The following is a 19,093-nucleotide window of genomic DNA, read 5'->3' as shown; positions in this document are numbered from 1 at the left end:
CGTAACCAGAACAAATCAATGTTTTGGATATCCCCTTGACAGAAAAAGACAGAAGACACAAAGCAATCTCAGTACTGCTCATAAATAGTGTTGCCTATGGAGTGTATATGCAGTAAATATATATACCTCAGAGATTCAGAGAAATGTACCTGTTATGGTGAAGGCACCAGGCTAGAAACTGGGAGACCATGAGTTCTAGTCCCGCCTTAGGTACAAAGCCAGCTGGGTGACCTTGGGCCAGTCACTCTCTCAGCCCTAGGAAAGAGGCAATGGCAAACCACTTCCGAAAAACATTGCCCCATGTTTGATTGGCTTGAGAATGACATATGACATATGACATAAGCAAGCCTATATGCTTGCTTCCTCTTTCTTCTCATGTCCCTTACTTGGGCCAATCTAAGTGTCATATGCAAACTGGGATATCAAAACAGGTTTGAACACCATGGAAAATTAATTAAACAAGCCTAGCATTAAAAAGGCAGAATTTTAGCACATAGATGGAGAGGGAGTGTGCAAGCACAGAGCTCGTTATACAAGTAATTAAAGCCTGGCTTTTCTGACTGGCCTTTGGAGACTAGCACCTACATTTTGCTTCCCATCCAATCAGCTGTGGACAATTATTTTTCCCTTCTTTCCCTCATTGTTCTTTTGAAAAGTTGCTTTCTTTTTTTTCTTGTAATCCCTTAAATGAAACAACTTTGCAGTTGAATTTAAATATTATTTCATTACAATTGATCCAGTTTAGCCTGTTGATTTCTCTTCAGTCTGTCTTTCCTTTTTTTATTGTGAATGGAAAAGTGAAGTTTGTAAAACAATGTAGATAAGCAACATCTTTTTTTCCCCTTTCATTCTCATTCTAGCTTTCTTTAGTATTCAATAGGTGATTGCCAAGAAACATTTAGCATTTGTTCCTTCCCTAAACTAACCCCTTGGATTCTCTTTGTCTGTCATGTACAGAACATTCCACTTCTGGAGAAAGGTTGCAGTAACCTGCGCAAGCAAATTCAAAATGCCAGAATTTTTGGTGTCCCAGTAGTGGTGGCAGTCAATACATTCAAGTAAGTAGAACAAAGTACATAGCTTTGGGTGGATGCCAGCTACATATGCTCTTTGAAATGCACTCACACAAGGAAGGGGTTCAAGACATAAATTAAGTGGATGAAGCTAGATGTAACATTACATTTGATTTAACTGAAATTTTACTTAAATGTAAATCACAACAATTACAGTTAATGTGATTATTCTTCATATATTCAATAATTTTCTCCTTTGTTCACATTAAAAATTACACTTCACTGGCAGCTTATAGAGATGTCCTTAGTACTTCAACAATGCAGGATAACAAGGTGGTAAAATCTAAGGTAGAAGTCTTAGACTATTATCACATCACACTGCAGGAGATAACAATTTTTTTGCACTTCCCCATTTTTTAAAATTAATGTGGTTAAAATATTAATACATATGTTCATGTCGGGCAAACACTACAAGTCTTTTCTAAGGTCTATTGAACTGTCAGGCCTCACAGGGAAACCTCACTACTGAAGCGTCTCCCTCAGTTCAGATCTTCAGAAACCAAGTTCACACATACAGGTAGCTGAGTGGGTAGTAATTGGAAACATGGCAAATATTTGCATATCAGATCATTTGTAGGGGTAAGTAGAATATCTCCTCTACCTCCTCCTAAGCCATCTGTTAGTCCTTCTTGCCTGTGTTTTATGTGCTATTTGTATAGAAATGTGATATTTCACATTTTATGGTTTTACTAGTTCGGGATTTTTACTGTTGTTGTGAGCTGCCCAGGGTTGTGTTTTAAAATCGGTGGCCATACAAATCTTTTAAATAAATAAAATAAACTGCACAGGATTGGGTACAAGAGATTTGCTGCAATGGCTCTCTGCTCTCTTGTGTTGCATCTCCATTTCAACCTTGAAAAAAATCAGAGTGCCCTGGTTCAACAAGCAAGGCTTTTTCATGCCAGCCAGGTGATTTGAGGGAGGTGATCTCAGAATGGCATGAAGATGAACTGCTTAATAGTTTGCAGCAAGCATTAATAGAATAAAAATTAAGCCTCCCCCAGTTTCTCTAACCTCCATTAAGGAATATTTTATGTTTTTCATCTTCTGCTCAGTGTAGCTAAATTGCTTCTATAGTTTTCACTCCAGACATCCTGTCCTTTGTAGATTCAAGTCCTCAGCCCCAGTGCACACAACTCATTTCTGCATATCCTTGTGGTGTGGCCCCTTTGTGTAGAGACGTGAGAAGCAGGCAAGCAGTCGCACATGTGAGTGTCCAGTTAAAGAGAGTGACAGTTTATTCTCTTTGCCTTTCCTTCCCCTAAAGGCAATTCTGGAATGTCAACCTCAGCTAAGGGGAATGAGATCCTTTGTTTCCCAGCTGGCATCCCTGTTTGAGGGAATGGCTCAGTTCTCATCAGGGAAATGAGGTGCTTCAAACCCAGGCCTCTTTGAAGGGTTTGGGGAGTTTTACAGGGCTGAGTAGAAAAACCCAGCAGGACTTCCTGCCATATTTTGCTCTCTTTCTACCCTCCCCACACAGCCTTTACGCTCATCAGGCCCTGAGTCTGAAACTACTCACTCCCTAATGTTGAGTAGTTTACTCCCAATGAGATTGGTGTTTTCCCTTCACTATGCTCTTCACCAGGATTTAACATTCTGGTGTGTCTTGGGGTACTGCATATTTTTTCCTTCACCAAATTCTTCCCTTTTATTTTGAATGTATTTGTCTGTATATGGCCACCTGCTTGGCAGGCAATTCTGGGCTACTAACAAGGGTTAAAAACACCCAATACAACGAAAATGATAAATATAATAAAATGCAGTAAAATAAAATATGTTGCACCATGAACAAAACTGTCATCCATATGAGGTAGACCGGATCAGGAAACTGACTACACAAGAAGACCAGAACTATACTGTAATGAATGCCTATTCTAAAACACTCTCAGACTCATGAGCAGGAATTCAAAGATATCTGATTTATTAAAGAATAGTATGCAGGATCACAAAGAAAGCTGAGAAGGATAGAAGCGCGCCAAATGCAAACTAAAAACCCTCGGTGCAAATGAGATCCCTCCCCCCGTAGAATCTTCCCAAGTTCACAATCCCAGGTGCTCCTAATGGCTTCTGAAAAGTCCTTGAACAGAGCACATAACCCAAACACATTCCATTGTAATGAACATAGATACAGAGCTTGGTACAAGGTTTCACAGCAGCTCCGTCCCAACAGAAACGCGCGTCAGCACCATGGCATGTGAAACATTACGATGTACAGCGCACATTGAAACAGTGAACATGACATACTGCCCCCCCAAAAGAAAGAAAACACTAAGCAGAAGGCTTCAAAGGGTAAGCCAAGTGGAAACGGCGAATTAAATCAGGAGCATTAACGTGGCGAGCAGACACCCATTCAGGATGAGGAAAGTGTTTCCATCGGACCAGATACTGGAGGGTGCTGCGAAGCTTGCGAGAATCAGCGACCTCCTTGACCTCAAAGTGCTGTTGGCCGTCAATCATGATCGGAGCAGGAGGAGGAGGTTGGGGATGCCAGCAGGAGGAGTGGTGGACAGGCTTGAGCAATGGAAAACAGGATGCAAGTGTTTCAAATTGTGAGGCAGGTCCAACTTAACAGTAACTGGATTGATAAGACCAACAATAGGGAAAGGACCAATGAACTTGGGAGCAAGTTTTTTAGAGGGTTGTGGTGACTTGATGAATTTGGTAGATTGAAACAGTGAACATGACATATACTTTATCAAGACAGGCTCTAATAACGAAATCTTGCAAGTCTACCTGTGGCTTCCTTTCCCTCCCTCTTATACCCCAGACAGTCAGGGGCAGCCAGTCTGAGTCTCTTTCTCATACTGTATTTCCTGCTTAACACATGCTTCTTCCACACCTGTTATTGTCTGGAGGCTTCTGGATGGCTTCTCCAACCTCATCTCCATGGCTCCCTACAGAAGCACACAACTCTTGTATAGCCACCTCATCTAACTTCCTGGCTCAGTGCCTGGGGAAGAACCAGGGTCATCTTAAAGGGCAACAGCAACAGGCCAGCTGAATGTTCATGATGAACCAGCTATGGTTAGCTTTAGCCATAATCTTCACAATTTCAAAACTAATCATGGCTGGCAGTAACTTTAGCCCAGTGTGCTACTGACGTTCAGTAAAGTGAAACTGGAAAGATGCTTTGTACAGTTTAGGAGAAAAGAAGAGGCAAGGCATTTCCAGTATATTAATTATGGCTAATGAAATTTTGGAAAGGTCAAGTATTGGTATATTGGCACTCCAATAGTAAGCCTGTTAATGATTGTCTTTACAGATCAGATACAGAGGCAGAAGTACAGCTGGTCATCCGGGTGGCTAAGGAAGCTGGTGCTTTTGATGCTGTCAAATGCACCCACTGGGCTGATGGGGGTAAAGGAGCCGTGGCATTGGCAGAAGCAGTGCAGAGGGCATCACGGGCCCCAAGTCATTTCAAGTTCTTGTATGAAGTGGAGGTAAGGCTTTGTTTTGAATCTTAAATCTTTTTAGGGGAAATGAAATGCTAAGGAAGGAAATGTAAAACAAATAGGTGAAGACTATGCTTTGTTGTCTAACTTTGTATGAAAAGGAATGGTGTATCCTGTGAGGTGCATTGGCTGGCTGATTGTAGTAATTCGTAGAAGCACACAACAGTATTTGAAAGGAAGACAATTTTTTTCCAAATGGTTTACAATATGGGGAAAATAGCAATATGATAATGGAGGGAGGTTATTTTTTTCCTGCCTATCTTTGGGGGTGGATGTCATTTTGAATGTCATTTTCCTTTCAAGTAATTACAGCAGTTGGCAGAAATTGGTGTTCTGTGTATCTTAACTTAAAACTACTCTGCTTTACGATGCCCTTCATTGAAAGATTTGCCCTTCAGCTGGAGTCAACTTTGACTCCAAAATCATATGATTTAATGAAGGTTAAAGAAAATGTGATAATTCTATTAAAAATAAGATAGTGAATAGTGAAGGAAATGTTTAAGCTAACAATTTAAAAATGGAAACATTGAAATCTGCTAATAGATGCTGGAAAATTTAGCTGGGTGAAATTCTGGCATGAAGACGACTCCCTGGGAAAGGTCCTCTTGCTTGTCTAGATGCTACTGTGTCCCCTTTTATTCACTGTTCCTGTTTTTGGACTCCTCTGGGAGGTTATGCAGTATTTTAAATGAATAATTTCAGAAAGTGAAGAACCTTGGCTATTGAACAGAGTATTGGGATCATGACAACAGGATAAGATATTTGGGATTATCACAGCTGGTTACAGAAATACTTGCCTTGGGTTCCATGGGGATACTAGCTGAACCAGCTTTATAAATGCAGACAAACATCCTGGCTCTCTCCAGCTAAATCAAATTCAGGTTTCATGGTCTTTGAGTCAGCAGCACAATCAAATTATTTTCCAGCGTCCTCTGTGGCTGTTCCAAATACCCAGAACTTGATTTTTATGATCAAATCAATAGAAAATAATACAGTTTTAAAACTTTGTGCCTTGATGATGGATGATTTGAAGGAATACTTAAACTTACTAGAAACCATGCTGTTTTAGATGTCATTAAGTTTCCTTCCACATTTTTTCTTTCTTCTTTCTTACCAGCACAGCATTTTAGTACCTTGCACAAATTTGAAGCTTTTTCTTGCCAATCCTGTCAACTTTCTTGCTATTTTCTTTTATGGAGCTTTTTGAGAGACTTACTTGATGGAAAAACCTAAAGAAAGAATTATGAATTTTAAAATGCTGTGTTATCCTGACTTATATATATATGAAGCTACCTTTTCCGTATCGCCAGACCCCTGGCAGAGTCATCTGCAGGATTCAGAAGTTTCATCAAAATCACAAAAGTTCTGCCCCCTTTGTATGTGCATGCAACATGACCTGTATACAAAATGTATGTTTGTCACAGGGCACATATTATCATCCCCACCCCACCCCCCAGGAAAAAAGATCTCAATAAGTATGGAGAATTGCAGTCACTTCGTAGTAGTGGAGAAACAGGTCCCAGAGGCCCCAGGGAGGAGAAATTAATCCTTCCTCCCAGAGTCTGTGTGTATCTTAGCTCCCCTTTTGTGCCAAGCTATGGTTGTTTTAACTACAGATTGCTGAATAGGCCAAATATCTCACTAAGCCATAACCAAGCACACCATGTTACAGCTTTAACTCTTGTTCAGTCAGGAGAGGGAAAGAACATTCACATGGCATACTTTCATGGGCTTATGTGCTTATTATGTCATTGCCTCCCCACCAGTAACTCTGCCCACTTGTGCTACTCCTGGTTGGTTGTGTTGGAACCAGTGCAGTCCCCAGCACAACAAAATTACTCATCGCTGCTGAAATTAGCAGCACTTCCTCCATGCAAAGTATATAGATGCTGCAAGAGCCGCTGCACATGGCAATATAAACTAAATCATGGAAAGACCAAAGCAAGACTCCATTGTGCACACTTCCAGCTTGTACTTAAAACATGTCTCTCCTCCTTCAATAACTTATGCCTATGTAATTCATATATCATGCTAAGTCATAATTGGTGGTGGTTGAGTGTGATGTCTGAACCAAGCCATAGCTGCTTATTCCCAGAAAGCCATAATGTAATTTGTTTGGTTGTAGTTGACCATGATATTTCAGCCCAGTCTATGTGTATAGCCAAGGGGGAAAAGGCAGTTCATGATAACTGTGTAGGAGTGGCCATATGGGCTTCAGCCCCTGTAAAAGTCCATACTAAGTATATGCACAAGACACTCTGCTAAAAGGAAGGTTTTGTGAGGTGGCATCGGACCCCTCTTGTAGTCTATATCCCATTTTCTCTGTATTAAAGGACAAATACCTAGAGAAAGTTGTTTCTTTTCAGTTAAACCAGGATGGGTATATTCTGCTCTAGACTAAATTGATTTTCTCAAGCCAATGTCCCCTAGTTATGTTGAGATTTTCATATTGATTTAGGAGTTTGGGGAATTGCAAATCCCAACATATCTGACGAGTACCAGATTGGGGAACTCTGGCCAAGATTGTCTGTCTATAGAGGCTGGAAAATGGAAAACTTGCCATTTTCCTATTGCAATTATATTGCAGTCAATTTTCTGATGGGAAAGATGCTTGATGAAACTGCCGTGATTTTCTACAATCCAAATGGCTGCTGTGTCTTAATTCAGAATACTGTGAGGATATGGGAAACTCTGCCTGATGTGTTTTCCCCTTTTTCATGTTCCTAGCTGCCAGTTATAGAGAAGATCAGAATTATTGCACAAAACATCTATGGGGCAGATGACATTGAGCTGCTGCCAGAAGCTGAGCTGAAAATTATTCAATATACCAAACAGGTACACCTGCAAATATCCTATGTTTGGGTTATAAATTTAATGCATCTTCTGAGCTTATATGGGTATGCAGGCATAACTGGGCACAACTACATTTTTAAGAAGTAAAACTAATGCAAAATTCTTTAGAAAATTACTCTTTTGGGAGAGAAGACCTCTTTTGGCATTTTGACATGGCTTTAATATGGCACTTTCATGGAATGCCGTTCAGAATGTCTTGATATGAAGTGTAGGATAGACTCTTTTGGTTGATGTATTACATATATCACAAACACATTTTTAGACGAACACGTACAGAAGCATTCTTTCCAAAAACAATGTGCTATACAGGTAGTCTTCGACTTATGACCACAACTGGGGCTGGAACTTCCACTGCTAAGTGAAGTGGTTGTTAAGTGAGGCACACCTGATTTTACGACCTTTTTTGCTGTGGTCGCTAAGCAAATCACTGCGGTCATTAAGCGATCCAGCTTCCCCCATTGACTTTGCTTGTCAGAAGCCAGTTGCCAAGTGCCTGAATGTTGATCATGTGACCACAGAGACGCTGTGATGGTCATAAGTGCAAGGACCAGTTATAAGTCACTTTTTCTGGTGCTGTCATACCTTTGAATGGTCGCTAAACAAATGGTTGTAAGTCAAGGACTACCTAAGGGTTTTTCTTCTTAATTTCCTATGGCTCCATTTAAAATACATTTGGCACTTTTCACATCTGGCAGTTTCACTGGTTATTTGGTGCTATTTCATAATATACTGTTGTGGCATTCACAGTTAAAGATCTCAGCTGAATTATATGTTCCAAACCGCTGAAAACCAGTGGTTCTCTTTTTTTCCAATGGCCAGGTTACATACTGGATCCTTGTAAAGGCATGCACTATTCTGTTACAGCAAAAATGGCATAGCAGCTGAAGTGATTTCTTTAAATAAAATAATAACTTGTTAAACATAATACATAGAAAGATTACAATAGCACTATAATAGATCACTGATAGTTTGAAAAGCCAGGACTTCCTTTAGGAGAGCAAAAGTATAGTTGAAAATAATTGGATGTCCCATTAATTTTGATTGGAGTCAAAGTCATCTAAGTGGATCAAACTTAGATATTTATTGTGGCGCAAGATACAGTTGGCTGCTGTGTGTGAATATGTGTCTGAGGGCTACTGGGCTGCGGCCTTCCAGATGTTGAATTCCAACTCCTATCAGTTCCAGGCAGACTGTTCCGTGGTTAGAAATTAGGGGAAATGTGATACAATTGATCTGCTTAAGCCAAGAAAGATTAGAGCCAAATAAATTTGACTTGGAACAATTTGGTAACTTTCTTCTGGCACACTGTTCAGGTGATGACCTTTCTTTTGCAATCATTGATTCTTCTATGACTGTCATCTAGGGATTTGGAAACCTGCCCATCTGCATGGCTAAAACCCATTTGTCGCTGTCTCATGACCCAGAGCAGAAAGGAGTGCCCACTGGATTCATCCTACCCATCAGGGATGTCCGAGCCAGTGTGGGTGCAGGATTCCTGTATCCCTTAGTAGGAACAGTAAGTGTTACAGTTTGGTTACAGTGAGTCTTGAGTTGATTGAGATGGATCCAATTGGTTTAGTATTGGGTTGCTTGGCTTCAAGCTCCCCCATCAAAATACTCTGCCTGAAATTTCATACAGTTACTCATACCAATTATAAATTAACATTTCAGGCACAGTGGGCAGTTTGGTACCTGTAGGAACCATGTTGGCCGCCTCTGAAATAAACAGTATTTATTTGCTGGCCTTTGATTCATTGAGTTGTTTTTGGAGTGTGTTCCTTAAGGGTAAGGAATTCTTTTTCCTTCAACATGTTATGTATGATTTTTTAAAATAGATCTCTATTAAGCACAGCTCTGCTATAACATTTCTGCATCTAGATTAGCTTCTCATATGTTATGGGGAGTATCACTGGCTTAGGGTCAAGAAAAGGAGGAAGGAAGGAGTGGAGAAAGAAACATGTTTTCCTTCCAAGTTGTATTTTTCAGCCCCCAAAAATGTTCTTTGGTATAAATAGAAAAGCACATATTGTAGGAATGTTCAGAAGATTAAAACATTTTGTCTTGTGTAGGCATCTTCAAATTGGGACAACTTGAGTTTTAATTGAACCTTGAGTCTTCTATACAAGTTGATCAATAGTACTAGTTGATTTATTTTATTTTTTTACCTTCTATGGGACAAAATGATAATAAACAAGATTGAGAATTTAAGAAGCAAGTTACTTGATAAAATCATGCTGCTTATGGTAATGAGAAGACAAGCTGGAGCTCAATAGTAGGAAGTCCCATTTGCAGTTAGAACAAAAGTGGGTAACTTATATGTAGTCCTCAGCTCTTTTTGTTTTTGTGTGTATGTAGCCTTGAGAGTTCAATGGAATTTATTTATTTATTTGGTGCCTTCAATTCAATGTTGACTCCTGATGACTGCCTGGACAAGTCCCTGCAGTTTTCTTGGCAAGGTTTTTTTGAAATGGTTTGCCATTGCCTCCATCCTAGGGCTGAGAGAAAGTGACTGGCCCAAGGTCACCCAGCTGGCTTCTTGGCTAGGGTGGGACTAGAACACACAGTCTCCTCGTGTCTAGCCTAATGCCTTAACCACTACAGCATACTGGCTCTATATACTGCCAATATTCAGAGGAGACTGTGGGTGAAAAGAAAGAGTATGCTGGAGCAAAGAAGGGCTCCTCCCCCTCCATCCAGAAACCTATTGCACTTTGGAAGTAAAACAGACCATACGGCAGTGGTAGAGGTCCTATAAAGTTCAAATACCCTAGGCAAGGGTTTTCCTGGCATCACCACTTTTTAGACATGAAAGAACCCAAGCACCCAGGCCCCTCACCATGATACCCTATAGAAGGTTGTTGCTTTCACTTTGGAAGTCCATGGGTCTGGATGAAGAAGAATGCTAATGTATCCAAAAGATAGGGAATGTGTTTCTAATCTTGCCAAAATCCAGATTCAGGGGAAGATACAAAGATCTGATGGTTGTAGTTCAACGTCTTCTAAAATCATACTCATAAAACTGCTGCCTCAATAACAAGGCAGTAAAATGTCTTCCTTGTGTTTGTCTTGATCCAGTGAAGAATGGAGATAGGTGTCCTATCTTGAATTTTAAATGACTGAACGGGTTTCTTAAAAAAGTAATTTTAGGGTGAAAAAATACTGAATCTCCTTTATAGTTTAGTTTTTTAAGAGAAATGAGAAAGATCAGGGCATACAGTAGAAGCAAAAGATTTATGTAGAAAAAGCACACTAGTGCTGCTTCTATAATTTGCACAGATCTTTAACGTGTTTACTCAGAAGTAAATCCTATATTCAGTGTGTACAGGATTCTAGCCTTAGCCAATCCAGAGATAGTAATTTGAGCCTAATAAGCTGCTGAGTCAGTATAGGGCAAAGGTATCTTGAAGGTAAATGTTTTTCTTATTCAAAGGATTAAGAAATCCTTGTCTGTATAGTCTGATAGAATAAGACTGGAGAATTATAAATCCAAATAAGGATTGATGTGCAGGATTTGTTGCTGTTCCTTCTTTTTATGCCTGTTTATTTTCTTGAATAAACAGCTAAGTCATTTGTCTGACTAGTCTGTGAGCATGTTACAGCAACTTCTGACAGATTTATAGCCCTCTGCTGCAGACCTAACACACGCTGCTGCTTAGGTCTGCAGCAGTGATCATTCTAACCGTTTGTTAACCTATCATATTGGCTGCCTGCAAAAGTACCATTCAGAATTCCTGCTTCAAAATCCTGGCTTTTAAGGTCCTGTAAATTGAATTCTGAAAATGGTATGTCTATATTCTGGCAGACAGAAAAAACTCATGGCTCAATAAATGTATTCCCACCATATATTTCATTCACCACATTTGTCTTCATAGTCAGAGGACTTGACCAAAAGCTAGACTTAATAATAACCATAGATTGTTTAGAATGAATTCTTATACTGTCGTAAGGGCAAGCAGGAGAAATTTTTAAGGTGTAATGTGCAGGAGTCATAGAATCAATCAATTCAGATTTCTCACTTGAGGCACAAATGACCAGGCTCAAATTATCATGTTTTGGACCCATTATGCAAAGACCTAGCTCTCTGGAAAAGGCTCTAATGCTGGGAAAGATGGAAAGAAAGAGAAGAGGATGACCAACTGCAAGGTGGATCGACTCAATCACATTGGCAATGGATGCATTGCTGGAAGACCTAAAGCCAGATTGGGCACAGATCATCTTGAGGAAGGTCTATCTATTTGGTCACTAAGATGGCATATAATTAAAATAAGCAAGAGTTGAACTGGAAGACCTTCTGTCTTAGGGAGAAGGAAACTTGCTCTCCAGCTGGTTAGTTGTAGACTTACCACTCAGTCACCTTGGCCACCTCACAATATGTCATCTAGGAACCTCCCAGAATGAGTGGGAGCTGCTTCATGTATGTATATATTTATATATGCACAGAGGGCAGCTAGTTGGGGTTACCAGCTACAAGGAAGGCTTTGCACCTAAGATTCTGGCTGACAGATCAGGAGGTGACCTGTCTTGGATCCTTGCCCACACAACTGCTTCATTCCACCTAAGGAGGGGGCCATTCCTGGCAATACATTTGTTTTCTGAATTATAGTAATCTAAAATGCTGCTGCTTGACTAGATTGCCTCGGTGAGATCTTGTCATGGAGATTCCTACTTTATTTATTTTCTCTGTGTTCGTGTGCGTGTGTACATATACATATACATATATAAATATAAATATATACATACATGAAACACCTCCAGAAAAAAAACTGATTAACAGTTATGATTAATTGTACTAGGTGCAAGTTTTCTAAGGGCTGCATTAAAATATATTATGATTTCAGATGTATCCAAGCAAAACTATAATATCTGCTCTACGGTTCTGTTTTGCATTAAGACTATGCTACTAGAGTAGATCTTGAAAACAGGAAACTATACCTCAGTAAATATAATTTATCTTTCATAACTGAGCAAGTTGTTGTGCCTCCACCTAATCAATCTCTTTGAAAATGGGAATAAGAGTAATGGTGGCTGTCTGTTTTTTAAGTGCAAATAAGGGAGAACATGATGGATGCATATCAAAATTATGCCAAGTTTTTCTTCCTCATAATATCAAAACATGGAGTCATCCATTGAAGTTGAACAATGGAAGATGCAGAACAATTCAATAGAACTGTCTTCATACACAGTGCCAAGGGAAACAGTGAAGCATCTTATAATAACCACAGACCTGAATAGCCTCAGAATTTGATAAAACAGACTCACAGGCTTCTGGCTGGAGAAAATGGTGGACTGACATGCCTCCGAAATCATGGAAACAATGCTGAGGCTGGAACCATGACCACGTGATGAGCCCGGGCCAGTAGAGCTTCTCCAGACAAGGAGAAGCTGAAGAGATCCCCCATGTGTGCTCTGGAAGGAAGCTCCTCACAAGGAAGCCTGCAGAACCTGGAGGGGCTCTGCAAACACCTCAAAAGTAGAGTTCCAGGAGCAGAGGGAGGAAAATCAGGCTTGCAGCCTCAGTGGAGCCTTTAATGGACATTGAGTCTGACCAAGTTCGATTTCTAAATCACTCTGGATTATAATTATTTAAGAGCTAAAAGAGATCTTAGGAGCAGCAGTTTAACTGGGCCACCCGGTGAGTGTTCCTATGGCCTGTGGCCCATGGCATGACTAAAAGAGAAGAAAAAATTACAAGAATTTAAAAATTAACTTGTAGCAAAAAGCATATTAAGAGCATTGATTATAAAAGTTTTTAAATGGACAAAGGTATCAGTGGTGTGGACTTCGTTTACTCTAAGTTCCTTTGAATTAATTCAATTAATAGCACTTACCTCCATGGGAAAGTGCTTTGTTTGGGTTCTCCAAAGAAAATGACCGGTGGACTTTTTTAAACAAAAGGGACAAGGGATTGTTGTAAAAGTGCAGAAACAGTATAGAGAGTAGAAATACAGAGAGCTTAAGGGACTGTCATGAAAGTGCACAGTTGCAGAATTATGGGGGAAAAAAGGTAAAGTTTTGTCTCTCTTGATGTTTCCCCATTTTGGACTATAAACTAAGAAAGATGGCTACTACTAGAAAAGCAGTGAAAGAAGGGAGGAGAGGATTGTTGATTGACCAATCTGCTGGGATTACACTAGAGATGTTACAGAGGATGTTTGAAGAAATGGGAAAGACTGTCACAGCCTCAACAGTGGAAAAATTGGTGAATTTGGAGGAAAGAATGAAAAAAATTTGCAGAATCTGTAATACAGATTAAAAGTGAGGTCAAACAAATTAAGGAAAAAAGTAGAAATCCTCGAAGCTAAGACTGAAGCATCCAGTGTCTTTAACATGCAAGAAGAAAGTCAGAACTTATAGATGGCGATTAAATGAAATATAATTAGAAATATAATTGATTTGGATGAAGGAATAGCTGTTGTTAAGAGACTGTTAGAACTAGAAGAACGTGGCCTGAGGTTTGGATGGCATGATTTTTTACAGTATGATAAAGTAAATGTAGACTTCAAAAATCACCATATTAGGAATGCCATATTATGCATATGGAATAGATACAAACCCAGGCTATGCCCAAAAATACTTTTGTTGGCCTCAGCTTAAGAAGTTTTACAGAAAAGAAACAGCGGGCAAAGAAAAATGGTTAACATATAAAGACTTGCTAATACAGTAAAATGGAGAACTTAAGATGAAATCAAGAGAGCAATTGACTGCAGAAGGATTTACTTTTCAATGGTTTTCATATGCACAATTAAGGATCAGACCTGTTATTGCTAATTGCTAGGAAACATGAGTAGGAGGATGCATTTGGCCCTCATTTCTTGCTTTTGAGTTTCCCAGATCCACTTGCTTGACCAATGTGAGTAGTAAAGATGGTAGACTGATAGGTCTTTGGTTCATCTGATCCAGCAAGGCAGTTCTTGTGTCAGTTGCGTTATAGCAGCCTTTCTTAATTGCCATGTTCCAGATGTATTGGGCTTCCATAACCTCAAATAGCCTGCCATTTGACCTTAATGGTTGAAAAGCATGGGTATTTGGGGGAAACACTGACCATCGTATCTGGAGGGCAGGGAAAGGCTGTTTTACACGGTAGAATTTAGGCTCAGAATATGTTAGAATCCTTTATTACAATTTTGGTGACACTTTAGTTTTCACAGCTAGAGAACTTAGACTGAGCTAATGAATTCACTCAGATTTTATTATTATTTTGTAAAGAGCCTCAGAATAGCCAGGGTCTATTTTGCAATAAATGAAAAAAGAAACTCTTAATTTAAGTTTTGCTGGAAGGCTAGAAAATTGACAGTCCTTTGATGACTAAATGAAATTGCAATACCTTATTATTTTCATGTCCCATTGCTGGTAGACTTTTGGGCACACATTGGATTAAACCATGATGTCTTTTTTTGTTTGTTTGTTCTGGCTTAGCATATTATGGTTTGCAAGTAACTTTTCAGAGCAAACCCAATTGTAGTCTGACTGGTGAACCCAGCCTTCCCTGGGAAGTATCCCACTAATTGGTGGATGGTGCTAATAAGATCTACACCTTTTCTTTTTGGGGCACCAAAGCAAATTACGGTCATGGTGAAATTCTGCATGGACATAGGTGTGCATTGTGTATGTGTACCATTCCCCAGATGCATTGGGTCCCAAATCAAAGGAGGAGTTGAATTCTTGCTACCTGGAATAAAGCATGGGTTCCAGGGAGCTAATGGACTCAAGTCTGATGCAAGCCAGCAAGGAAGGGTTTAGGTTCTTTTCCCCATTACTAGGCACTTTTGGAACGTATATCTCAAACCAGTTTTATTTTCATTCCAGATGAGCACAATGCCAGGACTTCCCACTAGACCTTGTTTCTATGACATTGATCTGGATCCTGTGAGTGGAGAGGTAACTGGACTGTTCTAAGACAAATCAACAATCAAAAGTGAGTATTTGAGAACATAATATATGTTGCTTTACTCTGTGAACCAAGAGTTCCCAAACTTCTGGAATTTTGAGAGGATTTGGGCTGATAGGTATTTCACAGAATGACTGCCATGGCCAGTCATCAAATAGTCATTTACCAAAAAGCAAACTGGAAAGTAAAATCAGTGATCTGTACCACCTTGTCTTTTGGGAAGGGGTGTAGGCAGATGCATAAACAAACACAGGGCTGCAACTATCCCCTCATTTTGTTTCCAAGGATGGTGCTGAGATCCAGAGGCATTGCTGGAAATTACTGTTAAGCTTGAAGTTAGTGCTTTGCTTTGCAGGCTGCAAGCTTCTTAATTTTGTTTAATTAAACACACCGAAGTAAATAAAATCAGAGACAGGAGTCCAAGAGATACAGAGAGATGTATCCATGACATATGGAGCCATTCTTCCATGGTTCAACCCTAAGGGCAGGCAAAAAGTTGGAATATAAACCAAAATACTCCTTTATGTGATATGCTTTTCAGTTTTTTGAAGAGTGCTGCCATATTCAGCTCAGTTACATTTTCTCAAGGCAAAACATACTAAGATGCTTCAGTTTCTCTTCACTAGACTTGCTTTCTAGTTTGAGTATCATCCTTGTTGCCCTTCAGTTTCAGTTTTCTCTGAATCGTTCTTAAAGTGTGGAACCCAGAACTGTACACAGTACTCGAGGTGGGATGTGAAGAATTAAGTAGCATCAAGTGGAACAATAATGTTCTACCTTTCATAGTGTTGAAAATACAGTTCTGTTGATGCAGTCTAAAATTCTATTCGTCATTTTTTCAGACACACCACACTGCTGATTTGTATTCAATTTACAATCACCTGCTATTCCAAGATCTTTTTTACAAGTATAGCTGTGCATTTGACTTTTGTTTCCCTAGTGAAGCATTTTGCATTTATCTAAAAAGTTCATTCTGTAAAGTTCATCCTCTTTCTATAATTTTAGTTCTTCTAAAGAAGAAGAATATTCTTCTAAGATATTAGTTATCCCACCCATTCTCTTCATCTTTTTATCCAAATCTTTAATATTGAAAAGAAGAGGACCCAGGACTGATTTTTCATGGCATCCCACTCTGTGTCTGTCTCCAGTCTGATGAGACCAAACTGGTTGAGTATGAGTTGTATTGAACACTTTCTGAATACAAATTTCAAGCCAGCTATGCATCTATTGAATTGTCATGCCATCCAGCCCACGTTTAACTATCTTGCTGATCAACATATCATTAAGTGCTTTCCTAAAATCCAGATATACTATGTCTACAGTATTCTCATAATCTCTTAAGGAGGTTAATAAAAAAACAAGATGAGCACCGATACTGCAATTTTTGTTCTTGACAAATCCATGTTTTTATGGTGCTTACAGATCCAGCTTTTTATGATCTGCTCCAGAAACTTTCTAAATATTGATGTAGGTGGACTGGTTTGTAGTTAGCTGGAGTTTCTTTTCTTTCTGAACATCGGGCTAACATTTGTTCTACTCCAATCATTTGTCACTTCATCAGTTCTCCAAGATTTCTCAAAAACAGTACATAAGGCTTCATTCAGACCATGAGTTCATGCTTTCAGTGTTCTAGGATGCAGTTTATCTTTCCCTGGAAATCATGTTTCTGTCATTCATGAACATCAGTCCTGCCATTCTGACTTTCCCAATTTCCCAGTGGAATATATTTTTGGTAGGGTGGGGGGTGTTTGGGGTTGAGGAAGACTGAACCAAAATAGAAGCTGAGTAGTTCTTCTTTTTCTTTGTTATTTCTTAGCTTCTTTTACTATCTTCACTGAGAAGCTTGGTATATTGATTCTTTTCTTTTCCCTTTATTTAGAAGCTATCTAAATACACCTTTTAAAATTATTCTTAGCATTCTTCACTAATGTCAGCACATTCCGAGTTTTTACTTCTTGAAATCAGCTCTACAGTCTCAGGCTACCTGCTTCTCCCTTCCTTTGTGATCTGTTCCTCTTTCCATTTCCTGTATATATCCTTTTTTTCAGACCTTCACTACTTTTTTGTAGCCACACAGGCCCCAGCTGTCCTCATTAGAATCATTTGCAATTTTTGCTTTTAATATCCCCTTCTTAAGAATTCATATCCATCCAAAGCTTTGGTTGCCGCGTGGAATAAGGGGGCAGCTGAGGCATTGTATTAGATCGCACCCATGCGACCTCTCCGCTCCCATGGATCCCATCACTCCCTGTTGTTTACTGAGGAACTGAGGGCGATGAAATGAGAGAAGATATGTCTAGAGCACTGCTGGTGCTCAGCCAAGGACGAGCTCAATCGAACGTGGGCTAGAGCCTCTATTAAGGCCTACCTTGTGGCAGTAAGGGCGGCAAAGTGGCAGTACTTCTCCGCACTTATTGCATCCGCAGATTGCCGCCCACAGCCCTGTTTCGGGTGACATAAGCCCTCTTGGGTAAAGGGGGCTTGGGAAAACTTTTGCAGGGGCGTGTGGAGGAATTGCTCAGCACCTGTCAGATAAAGTTGCTCAGATTCACTTGCAGCTGGACACCAGCCTTGTTGCAGGTCCAGAGGAGATATCTGGGGTGGAGTCTTGCCCAGTTATCTGGGAACGGTTTGAACCTATTGGACCTAAGGAAATGGACAGGGTCTTTCAGACTATGAACTTAGCCATTTGCTCTCTAGATTCATGTCGCTCCTGGCTTGTGAAAGCAGGCTGGGGGTGTCATGTGAGTGAATTCTAGCAGTGGTTAATTCTTCTCTGAGTGAGGAGGTTGTTCCTTTACCTCTTAAAAAGGCCTTGGTTCACCCCCTCCTCAAGAAGCCATCACTGGATCCCACCATGCTGGACAATTTTCTGGGGAAGGTGGTTAAGAAGGTGGTGGTACAACAGCTTTAGAGGGCCTTGGATGAAATGGATTATCTGGATCCTTTTCAGTCAGGATTCAGACCTGGGTATGGGACAGAAATGACATTGGTCGTCCCTTTGGATGATCTCTGGTGAGGGCAGGATGGGGGTTGTGCATCCATCCTTGCCCTACTTGAGCTCTTGGCAGCTTTTGATACCATTGAGCATGGTATCCTTCTGGATCTGTTCAGGAAGTTAGGGATGGGCAGCATGGTGCTGTGCTGGTTTGCCTCCTTTCTCCAGGATTGATTCCATTCAGTGATGATGGATAGGAGAGGTCCCATCCTCGGCCCCTACTGTGTGGGGTGCTGCAGGGCTCGGTGCTCTCCCCTCTCCTATTTAACATCTACATGAAGCCATTGCGTTTGCTCATCCATCGCCATGAGATGGGGTATCTTCAGTACACTGATGATGCATCTCTAACTGTGCATCTCTGCCCCTGGGGAATTAAGTAACTCTTATCCCAGCGCCTGGAGGCTGTGGGGGTCTGGATGGGGCTCAACAGGCTTCAGCTGAACCCTGGTAAGACTGAGTAGTTCTACATTTTGGGGCCCACCAGTTCAGGAACCATTACATCTTTGGTGCTGGATGGGATGGCACTGCCCCAGACAGACTCGGTGCACAATCTAAGGGTCCTCATAAACTCACGATTCTTGGTTTTTTTTAAGTCCAGGATATATGTTTGTCTCCTCTGTTTTTGTTTCTACTAGACTCAAGTATTCAAGCATCAGGGTCACCTTGCCAATATCCCTGCTCCTTCCACTTCCTCAACTAGGTGTTTTCTATTTGTTAGTATCAAGTCAAGAATAGCTTATCCTCCTGTGCTTTCCTCCAAACTTTGAAGGAGAAAGTAAGCCAGGAATTTCCTGGAAGAACTATGCCTGCCAGAATTTGTCTCCAA

General features: G+C 40.3%; 1 protein-coding gene across 1 annotated transcript in view; it reads left to right on the top strand.

The window, feature by feature from the left end:
* Positions 1 to 19,093, top strand: part of MTHFD1 (methylenetetrahydrofolate dehydrogenase, cyclohydrolase and formyltetrahydrofolate synthetase 1) — a 63,560-nt gene that overhangs the window by 43,258 nt on the left and 1,209 nt on the right. The window contains exons 23-27 of the mRNA XM_063290434.1: positions 958 to 1,058; positions 4,339 to 4,516; positions 7,256 to 7,363; positions 8,745 to 8,897; positions 15,188 to 15,296. Coding sequence (XP_063146504.1) covers positions 958 to 1,058; positions 4,339 to 4,516; positions 7,256 to 7,363; positions 8,745 to 8,897; positions 15,188 to 15,277 — 630 coding nt within the window. The 3' untranslated portion in view covers positions 15,278 to 15,296. The remainder of the gene's footprint in view (positions 1 to 957; positions 1,059 to 4,338; positions 4,517 to 7,255; positions 7,364 to 8,744; positions 8,898 to 15,187; positions 15,297 to 19,093) is intronic.

The sequence above is a fragment of the Candoia aspera genome, chromosome 1, assembly GCF_035149785.1.
Source record: "Candoia aspera isolate rCanAsp1 chromosome 1, rCanAsp1.hap2, whole genome shotgun sequence".
In the NCBI taxonomy this organism is placed as follows: domain Eukaryota; kingdom Metazoa; phylum Chordata; class Lepidosauria; order Squamata; family Boidae; genus Candoia; species Candoia aspera.
The sequence above is the reverse complement of the archived record's forward strand: the minus strand, read 5'-3'. Positions and strand labels throughout refer to the sequence as shown.